General features: G+C 37.8%; 1 protein-coding gene across 1 annotated transcript; it reads left to right on the top strand.

The window, feature by feature from the left end:
- Positions 1 to 1,947: 1,947 nt before the first annotated feature.
- On the top strand, positions 1,948 to 10,418 carry LOC131041211 (phospholipid-transporting ATPase 1). Its single transcript, XM_057974225.2, has 8 exons — positions 1,948 to 2,918; positions 3,040 to 5,129; positions 5,321 to 5,630; positions 5,787 to 6,612; positions 6,895 to 7,018; positions 7,397 to 7,616; positions 9,207 to 9,665; positions 9,780 to 10,418. Exons 2-8 carry the CDS (start codon positions 3,338 to 3,340, stop codon positions 9,988 to 9,990), a joined length of 3,942 nt encoding a protein of 1,313 aa, XP_057830208.2. The 5' UTR covers positions 1,948 to 2,918; positions 3,040 to 3,337; the 3' UTR covers positions 9,991 to 10,418.
- Positions 10,419 to 10,660: the final 242 nt, after the last annotated feature.

The raw sequence follows: 10,660 nt of genomic DNA, 5'->3' as shown, positions 1-10,660 counted from the left end.
TGCTATATGTTGATGACCTTATGTTTTTAATGAAAATGATCGAGTGTCTTTAAGAACACCTAAGAACTCTAGAATCCATTTGTCAGGAAGTGGAAATGCAAGTGAACATTGGAAAAACCAAAGATGATTTTTACCATGAGAAGAAAAAAGAAGAAGGTAAACTTTAAGTTTGAGGGTAGCCCATTACGAGAGGTGAATGATTACAAATACTTGGGCATTGAATTTCATAGCAACTTTAGTTGGGAGGCATGTAGAGCGAAAGAGGATACAAGGGGGATGGAAAGCATTATACATACTTCAAAATATATGCAAATCAACCGAGTTATATGATTGGAAAACTAGGAAGACATTATTTGGGTTGCTTGTTATTCTAGTGGTTTTGTATGGTTGTGGCATTTGGGGTAGCAACACCTCAATATCAAGATTTTGGCAAATAAAAAGATTACAAAGATACCTTATCACAAGCGATAGTTTCAAAATTAAAATTGTGCAGTTTCTTACAAGATCATCCTAGCTGAAGCTAGACCCTTCCTAGTTGAGCCAGCTATAATGATCAAGTTGTTAGGTTATTTGAAGAGGATAGAGAAAATGGAAGTTCACTGTTGGCCGAAAATTGTGATAGAGAAAAAGCTAAATAGAAGAAAGAACACTTGGATGAAACAAAATATCAAGTGGTTGAGTAGATGGGGAATTAATTTGCATAAATATCCCAAACATGGACGTTGAAATCTAGAAATATGTAAGAGAGAAAGTTAAAGTGACATTGTGGCCAAAACAACTTGGGAGAAGAAGAGAATACCATGTCAAACATTTCAATCCCACACGTGAATGTCAACAAAAGCATTACACAGAGGTAGATATATGATAGAAATAAAAAATCCTAATTGCCTAGTTAAGAACTAGCTCACACCATCTTAGGTGTGTGAAATGGGGAGGTGGAAAACACCCAAAAAGGAATGGGCTGATAAGGTTTGTCTTCTTTGGATGTCTGGGTTAGTGGAAACAAAATGACATTACATCATGGATTACATGACTTTTGATGACATTCTAAGCAAATATACAGATATTTTAAAAGTTAAGTCTCTAAATACGTTGTTTGAAGAAGAACAAATTGTTAGGATAACAAATTATTTGGTCAAAATTCACAACAAAAGAGACTTGATCATCAAAGATAAATGGTTGCTCTAGGTCTACTCCTAGATTAGTCGGTTAATTTTTAAACGACCATTATATTGTTCTTAGTTTTTAGGTTTTCAATGACTAACCGCTCTTGTAATAAATCTTCATTCATTCATATTGTTAAAAAAACCTACTCTTTTTTTACCCAACCACCTAAAGCTTAGCTCTAAATAAGATGAACACCCTTATTTAGAGCTAAGATGGCAGATAATATGTCTGCTAAAAATCTGGTCCGTCATATACGGGCTAAAACCATGAAAACAGGCCACAGAACGTCAAATGCCGTACTGTCTGTCCTGCATGCTGAATATTCATCTTACCGTGAATATTAATTCAAAACTTAATATTTACGGTCAAATGTTCATCCAGCATGCCGGACAGGCATTGCCGGCGAATACCAGGTTATCCAATGCTGACAGATTGCCGTACACATGGGGAATATGTTCAAATTATTCTTAATTTACCGTCATTTAATTGAATTTGCTGAAGGGATCAGAAATGTCTCCTTCTGATCTGTCCTGCCAGAGAGAAAAATGATTGACGGGAAAAGTTTGGCAACGTCTATCCAGCACCCAAAATTTACCATTGACTGTATTTAATAATTAGTTAGAAAATAAAAACTTCTTCTATTTTAATTTTTAATTATTTAAAAAATACAATCAAATAGTAAATCTGGGTGCTGGATAGACAATGACGAAAAGTTTGGCCCAGTCAGTAAATATAATTCTTTTCTAGATAGAGAATAGATGTCTGAATCAGTGAGCTGGGATCATAAAGATTGTGTCATTGAGATATCAGTAATCAAGGGCGCTGGAAAAATTTGGGACAAGAACCCAAATTTGTCCTTTGCTTGCTTTTACTACTAAATAAATGAGAGGCAGATGATTTAGAAGTGGGGAATTTAAGTTTCTACTGTTTGTTCGGGGGTTAATATTATGAGCGTTGACTAGGTAAAGCACAGGATAGGAAAGAGTGAAGGAAGGAGGAGGTGAAGGCACTGGCGGAGAGCTCAAAACGTGGTAGTTGTGATAAATCATGCTAATTTATCATAGTCATGGTCAAAAATGGAGGAATCCTTCTAGAAATTTTTTAATTAGAAAGACAGCTGCTTGAAGACTTGAAAAAAATGTCAAAACACATGGTTTCAACATTTTGCAGGCGGCTCCCGTTCTTTGACTTTAGTGATCATCTCGAACAATATTGAAAATCTCACACTTTTTGCCTTTGGAGTTTGCAATTCATTGTGATGTTATAATTGGCGTGGGGATAACAACGACTATTCGCCTACCGTTGATCGAAGGTTCGAATTTGGTTGCGTTTCAAACTGAAGTGCAGAAATCGTGTGAGCCTTAACCTCAGGAGGATATGCCTGTGGAAGGCCTAATAGTTTTTAGAGGGGGAGAAAGAAGCACATTCCGACAATTTTGGGAATTTTGTAGAGACAATCTGAGGGCGTGAATAGTTTTCAGATTCGGGTCTGAAAACTAATGTAATATTTCAGCTGTGCATAATTAGTTTGTTTTTGGATAATTGCCATAGGGGGAATCCATCTGGGATTGAACCCAGCCCCAACTGTGCCTAGCAGGATTTAAATCGTGGTGGGTCTTTAGGAGGGCTGTTTTATCACTGCATGAAGTTAACTCTGTGGGTCGCCCAATTTTTTAAATCGCAAGGCCGGGAATTATCTCGAGTCAGATTGGTCGCTTTTCTTGTTCCTCGGCTCTGAACGGGTCCAAGCTGTAAGTATTCATTTTTGATTTTTAAAGTTATAGTTTTAGATAATTCAAGCAGGGTCCCATTTCAAAAATTTCATGATGCATCTGTATTTCAATCTGAGTGATTTTTATTTCAATTGAACAGGTGAAAATGTCTAGGAATTAATGTTTCTCGGGAGGAAAGGAAAAACCAGGTCTGCTTGCCACCATTGATTGCAGCGGGATGAGGTAAACTCGAAGCACGGTTATTTAGTTTTAGTTTGAGCCAGGAAGAGCTGTCAGTAAAAACAATACCGAGCAAATATTTGGAGTGGGGGATTCTGCTCATGCAAGAGGCAAGGTTTTGTGAATGAGTGAGCTTGTGCTGTTGTAATTTTATATTTGCCCGTAGTGTAGGCATTAAATCAACATGCAAAAATTATTCAATCAAATCTATAGGGCATATGACATCTCCTCGGCCATTATTGAGTCCTTCCCCTCGCACCCCAATATCGACAGAAATACCAGTACAAAGTTGGAGCTTCAATTTTAATTCCCTTAATTCTAACACTGGATTGTTGAATTCTGGCATCCCTGGTCAAGCAACTCCTAGTTCCAATTTCAATTTAAGAATGGAGCGCAAGGGTTCAAAGCGGGAGGGCCCCACTAATGAGGTGAATTTAGGACTAGGTGAACCTGGCAGCATTCATCCTTCATTATCACATTCAGGTTCCAGAAGGCAGGGACACTACTCAGATGTTTCTGACAATTTGTTTCAAGGCTATAATAGCAGACCAAGTTCTATAAGTGCTTTTGAAATTTCTCGACAGTCAAGTGAGCATTTGTCTCAGAAAACAGAGCAGGGCTTCCCAAAGAGGTACGGATCGAGAGGCACCGATTCGGATGCCCTAGGGGGCTCGCAGAGGGAAATATCAGATGAAAATTCAAGATTAATATTTATCAATGATCCTGATCGCACAAATGACAAGTACGAGTTTGCTGGAAATCAAATTAGGACCAGCAAATACACAGTCTTCACCTTCTTGCCCCGCAATCTCTTTGAGCAGTTTCACCGGGTTGCTTATATCTATTTCCTTTTGCTTATTATATTGAATCAGCTTCCATGGCTTCAAGTGTTTGGCAGAGCTTCTTCTTTTCTTCCACTTGCATTTGTTTTGCTTGTTACTGCTGTCAAAGATGGCTATGAAGATTGGCGCAGGCACCGATCTGACAGAACAGAAAACAACAGAAGGGCAGAGATATTGCAGGATGGGAGTTTTCAGCCGAAGGAATGGAAAAAGATTAGGGTTGGTGAGGTGGTGAAAATTAGTACAAACGATACCCTTCCTTGTGACATTGTATTGCTGGGGAGTAGTGATTCAAGTGGTGTTGCTTATATCCAAACAATCAATCTTGATGGAGAATCAAATCTGAAAACCAGATATGCCAAGCAGGAAACGCTCCTGAGGATGCCAGAGAGAGAGCCCATTTCAGGTACCATTCGCTGTGAAGAGCCAAATAGAAACATATATGGATTTAATGCATACATGGAATTTGAAGGCAAACGGATTTCACTTGGCCCATCAAACATAATTTTGCGTGGTTGTGAGCTAAAAAATACTGCTTGGGTTATTGGAGTTGTAGTCTATGCTGGCCAAGAGACCAAGGTTATGCTGAATAACTCAGGAGCACCATCAAAAAGGAGCAGACTGGAATCTCATATGAACAGAGAAACAATATATTTGTCTCTATTTCTCTTGATCATTTGTGCAGTTGTGGGATTAGGCATGGGACTGTGGCTGGGGCGGCATAAAGATCAACTAAGTACCTTACCTTACTTCAGAAAAAGGTATTTCAAGGGATCAGAGAACAAAGATTATAATTACTATAGTATAGGAGCAGAGGTAGTGATTGCAATGTTATCGGCAGTGATAATATTTCAGATTATGATACCCATTTCTCTGTATATATCCATGGAGCTGGTCCGTTTGGGACAGGCTTATTTCATGATTAGGGATAAAAAGATGTATGATAGTGTTTCCAAATCAAAGTTTCAATGCCGAGCACTGAATATCAATGAGGACCTTGGACAAGTAAAGTATGTTTTTTCAGATAAGACAGGAACTCTGACAGAAAATAAGATGGAATTTCGAGATGCAAGTGTGTTTGGGAGAAATTACAGTACCTCAAAGACTTTGACAGAGTATAATTACCAGAATTCTTCTTTGCAGAATGAAGAGAAGGAGATTACCACAGGTTTGTAATCTGTTTTCATTTCTATTCACAGATCATTAGTTTTGATTAACAACAGTTGTTTTGGGGATCTTATAACAAGGTTTGGCTCCAACTCATCCCCACACTAAAATCTATGGTTTGTTGTTGTCTATTTTGTTTCCTGTTAATCTTTAGCTGATATTTTTGTGTGGTTTGTTTGGCGTATGGTACAGGCGTAAATGTTGGAGAGACTTGGAAGGCAAAAATGGAGGTTAGAGTGGATCCCAGACTTGTGCAGTTGCTTCAGAAAGATAATGTCACACAGGAGACAAGATTTGCACATGATTATTTCCTTGCTTTAGCAGCTTGCAACACAGTAGTGCCCATTATAACAGAAGGGTCAGTAGGTGTGAAATTGGTTGAGTATCAAGGTGAATCTCCTGATGAGCAGGCACTAGTTTATGCTGCAGCTGCCTATGGATACACTCTTATAGAGCGAACATCTGGTTACATTGTGATTGATGTGCATGGAAAAAGGAAGAGGTATTCTTTGCTTGTTTCTAGCAATGTTGCATTACATTTACATCAAGTATGAGACTAATTTAGCTGGTCTCTCTCTCTCTCTCTCTCTCTCTCTCTCTCTATAAATTCGAAGGCATTTTTATCTAATTTATCCTCTTGCATTAATACCTTGCACAGATTGGATGTCCTAGGGCTTCATGAGTTTGACAGTGACCGTAAGCGCATGTCAGTAATAGTTCAGTGTCCTGATAATACTCTGAAATTATTGGTGAAAGGAGCAGATAGTTCTATGCTTGGGATTATAGACAAGTCTTTGAATGTTGATTTGGGCACAGATGTTGAGGGATCCTCCACTGATTTGATGTCATCCACAGAGAGACATTTGCATGAGTATGCATCACAGGGCTTACGGACTCTGGTTATAGGGGCTAGAGATCTCAGTGTTGAAGAATATGAAGACTGGCATCATCGCTATGAAGAAGCAAACAATGCATTAACAGGCAGGGCAAGAAAGCTTCGATTAACTGCGACTCGTATTGAATGCCGTCTTAACCTACTGGGAGGCACTGGGATTGAAGACAGATTGCAACAAGGTGTTCCAGAAACAATAGAGACTCTAAGACGAGCAGGAATTAAGGTTTGGGTTCTGACAGGGGATAAACAGGAAACTGCAATTTCTATTGGTGTGTCCTGTAAACTTCTTACTCCAAGCATGCAGCAGATTATAATCAATGGAAAGTCCAAACCTGCTTGCCAGAAGCTTCTGGCAGATGCAAAGGCTATGTATGGGATTACTAAAGCAGAGAGAAAAAAGAGTTCACCGCAAAGACGTAAAGAAATTGATAATGTCACTGGTGACAACATACAATCAAGTAATATGTCCGGTGCAAAATTGTCTGAAAACATGCCACAGGTTGTTGAAGAAAGGAAGCATATGCCTCTGGCCCTTATAATTGATGGCACTAGTCTTGTCTATATATTGGAAAGTGACTTGGAGGAGGAGGTACTTTTCATAATTCCCATGGAAGTCTATATCTGTACATTCAGTATTGCATTTTTTCTATAATAATATTAATAATCTTGCACGATCCTTCCAATACAAAAATCTTTTCACAACGAAAACTATTTGAGGGTTATTCTTTGCCTAGAATTTTTTTTTAATCATTAATTTTGAAGAGGGGCTCGCTTGCTGTTCTTTTCTTCTATTTTGAAGAATGTCTGAAGTTTATCTCAGCAATTTCTGCCTAAAAGTTATATAACCTATGTTTGTTAATTTTGTGAGCAGCTCTTTGATTTGGCAACAAAATGTGCAGTAGTTCTTTGCTGTCGAGTTGCACCTATGCAAAAGGCTGGTATAGTTGCCCTCATAAAGAACAGAACATATGATATGACGTTGGCTATTGGTGATGGTGAGTGCCTTCTGTTAATTCATCATTATCATCTGATCTTCTGGTGCAGATTTTTGCTTTGATTTTACGTAACTCAAAAAAATTGTTTAGGTTTTCATATTCGTATGAGTGGTATCATTCTTTTGCCATCTGTAGTTCTGTGACTGGGCATGAGTAAACCATTTGCTTGCTTATGTTGGAGTTTTGATTGCATTTCCTTCGCTTGGCAACTATATGAAGTATCTGGATCTGTACTACAGAATTTCCAGAATGTGCAAATTATTCTTTATGCTCACTGAAGGAATCTGTTTACCCCTCATCTCATCCTTTGCACAAAGATGCTGCTGGTTATAGTTTGTGTCTTTGCTTATAAGGAGCATTTCATTTTATTATTTGCAGGAGCAAATGATGTCTCCATGATCCAGATGGCAGACGTTGGAGTAGGAATAAGTGGCCAAGAAGGCCGACAAGCTGTAATGGCATCAGATTTTGCCATGGGCCAGTTCAGATTTTTGGAACGCTTGTTGCTGGTTCACGGTCACTGGAACTATAATCGAATGGGCTATATGATCCTATACAACTTCTACAGGAATGCTGTATATGTTATGATGCTTTTCTGGTAAGTACATGCTAAGATGGGGTTTCATTAATGCTGATCTAGTTATAATTTGACAGACATGGTTTCAAAGTTTAAGGCTGATCTAATTATAATTTGACAGATACGGTTCAGGATTTATTAAGCTTTTGTAACTCTGCTTAAGGAATTTCTCTTGGTCTGGGGACTTGCAAAGTGTGATGATCTTTTCTGTTTCTCTTTTGTTCATAAGCCGATTTTTTTTTCTCTTACTCCTTACAGTACTCTTTACTCTTTGTGACTTTATGCATTTTAATTATGCCTCATTTATTTGTTCACCATTATATTGTATGGAGTCTTTATTTGTCACAAAGAACTAGTGCTGCCACCATAATATGCTTCTCCTTGAAAAAATTATCTCAAAGTCATAAGCTTGCAAATAATCAATCCATATTTGTTGCTACTTTATAAGTGTCCCTTAGTCAGTAGGTGCTATGGAATAATTTGGTTAGCCCTCATGACAAATTCTCTTTCAAGGAGAAAATTCGCAAACACTTATTAAACAGAAATTTAGGGATATTAGGGGCAGTATTTTCGTTTACATAAGATTTTTTGGGTGCCCAATATGTCTGAATTATCTACCGGTTTGCTCGTGAGTCGCTAGAGCCCAAACCTGTTTAGGTTGGCTATTAGGGACAGACCCTGCATACCTGGCAAACGAGTTCTAAAGGTGTCAAGACAGTCCAAACCAATTATTGTATGTGGGAAGGGGTTGCTTTCCAAGCATCATCCTTATAAGGAGACACACATCTTCCTGCACATAAAGTTTCTTGGGCTGCCTCAGTGGCCCTTAATCTTCCTTAATGGTTGAGGCATGGTAACATTTGTGATGAAAATTTGAGTTTTACGGGATTAATGTTTTGGATTGACTCACAGCTAGAATTTTGAGGTTGTGATGTTTTAAGCGGCCCTCCTTCCGTAATGGTTGAAGCATGATAACTTTTGTGATGAAAATTTGAGTCTTAAGGGATTAATGTTTTGGATTGACTCACAGCTAGAATTTTGAGGTTGTGCTGTTTTAATTGTTTTGCTCCCAGTCACTATTAAGAACATACACCTCTGTTGACCAGAACCAAGAACCTTCCTTTTGTTGGTTCAAGATGAAACTTATCTCTTCTAGTTATAGAAGTAGCTTCTTTCGAACATTTTGATTGAGGATTCCTACCTTAATCTAGATTTTTGGCGTCAGAATTAAGATGTGGATCTTTTGCAGAGAGGATTGTCTCGGATTCCAGAATTTGAAATTTATTTGTATATAGGCTTTTTTTGATTGCTGGTCTTTGACGACTTTGTTCTTCATCATTGTTCGCGTGTTGGCCTGAGTAAACTATCCTGCTCTATCTTTATGCTTTCTACTTCATATTGAGGTGAACAGTCTTTTTACGTGATTTTTCTATGTTTCTATTTCTTGTTCTCCTAACATAAATATGGGTGATGAACATTGCTTTTTTTCACATGTTTTTTGATTTTATTATGGCGTTATTATCTTAATAACCGAGATTCATGACCGCATGAACATTATTTAATTTGTTATTTTTCCAAATACTAATGCTTTCTCTGTTGGGTATTTTTCAGGTATGTATTGTACACAGCGTTCACTGCAACAACTGCTATAAATGAATGGAGTGGTAATTTATATTCTATAATCTATACTTCACTGCCGACCATAATTGCAGGCATTTTGGACAAAGACCTAAGTGACAATACTTTAATTCGCTACCCCAAACTATATGCTTGCGGGCATAGGGAAGAATCCTATAATATACATCTTTTCTGGCTCACAATGTTGGACACATTGTGGCAAAGTCTTGTTCTTGTATATGTTCCTTACCTTGCATACAGGCACAGTACAATGGATATCTATAGCATTGGGAGTTTGTGGACCATTGCTGTGGTGTTGCTTGTGAACCTCACCCTTGCCATGGACATATTGTCCTGGATATCTCTTACACATTTTGTAGTATGGGGATCAATTATTGCCACATGGATCTGCCTTATTATCCTGGATGCAATACAACCCCTAACAAATTATGGGTAATGAACATTAGCTAATTGTTGATTAGTTTTAGGGAGGATTATCTTTTTTTCAAGCAATTGGAAAAATATTTGCTCAAAAACTAACTGCTTTTTGTATGATGCTGATTTCAGGACTATTTTCCATATAATCACATGGGGATCGTACTGGTTGAATCTTCTTCTTATAACATGTTTGGCATTACTTCCTCGCTTTGTGGCGAAAATAATTAAACAGAGATTTTGGCCTTCGGATATTCAGATAGCTAGGGAAATAGAAATTACAAGAAGTTCTGCCTCTTCTGCTGTGGAGCTTAGTCAAATCACTGGTTCAGCGGCTTCTTGATCTCTGTTGTGCAATCATTTGTTGTGACTAAATTGCTACCAACTCATCAGGTAATTTGGATGTGGAATTACTATAATTTCCTGAAAAGGTCAGCATGAACTGTATAGGTACTGCCTTTACCTGTAATGTAGTTCAGAATTGAATTATCAAGCTGAAACACTGTACATGCATATTGCCTACAAGATTTTATGTGGCGATTGCCGTGGCGGTGTAAAATTTATTTTTGTATTGTATTCATTCAGAGCTGTTTACGAGATCTAGGTTGTTCAATTATTTGAGTGCCATTCAAATGTACATATATCATAGATTGTATGGAAGTATTTTTTAAGGCAAAATTTGCCTGCAATTTTTGAGAAACAGGACCAGATGGCCATCTTGTTGTAGCTGTTTGCCAATTTTAAAAATCCTTTTTATGATCTTTCAGTATAGACCAAGTTTAAAAATTAGATATGTTAAAATTAATTGAATGGAATGGATCTTTGTAATTGTATCGGCTACACTGCTGAATTATGTACATTAGTAGAGATGAAGTATATCGAGCAGCTTGCAACTATGCAGACAAATCTAGCACCCTAACAAATTCAAAGCACGATCGGCAGCTTTATACATTTCTCTTACCTCATCCTCTTATTACATGTTGACATATGATTGAAATGATCAAGTAGAACAG

This window comes from Cryptomeria japonica, chromosome 3, assembly GCF_030272615.1.
Source record: "Cryptomeria japonica chromosome 3, Sugi_1.0, whole genome shotgun sequence".
Taxonomy (NCBI): Eukaryota; Viridiplantae; Streptophyta; class Pinopsida; order Cupressales; family Cupressaceae; genus Cryptomeria; species Cryptomeria japonica.
This window is presented reverse-complemented; position numbering and strand designations above follow the sequence as displayed.

What these genes read in the sequence shown, in the direction of transcription:
- LOC131041211 (XM_057974225.2), top strand. Translation starts at nt 3,338, where the DNA reads ATGACATCTCCTCGGCCATTATTGAGTCCTTCCCCTCGCACCCCAATA. An exon ending in GTGCATGGAAAAAGGAAGAG is followed by an intron (nt 5,631 to 5,786) that starts GTATTCTTTGCT and finishes TACCTTGCACAG; the next exon opens with ATTGGATGTCCTAGGGCTTC. An exon ending in CAACCCCTAACAAATTATGG is followed by an intron (nt 9,666 to 9,779) that starts GTAATGAACATT and finishes TGCTGATTTCAG; the next exon opens with GACTATTTTCCATATAATCA.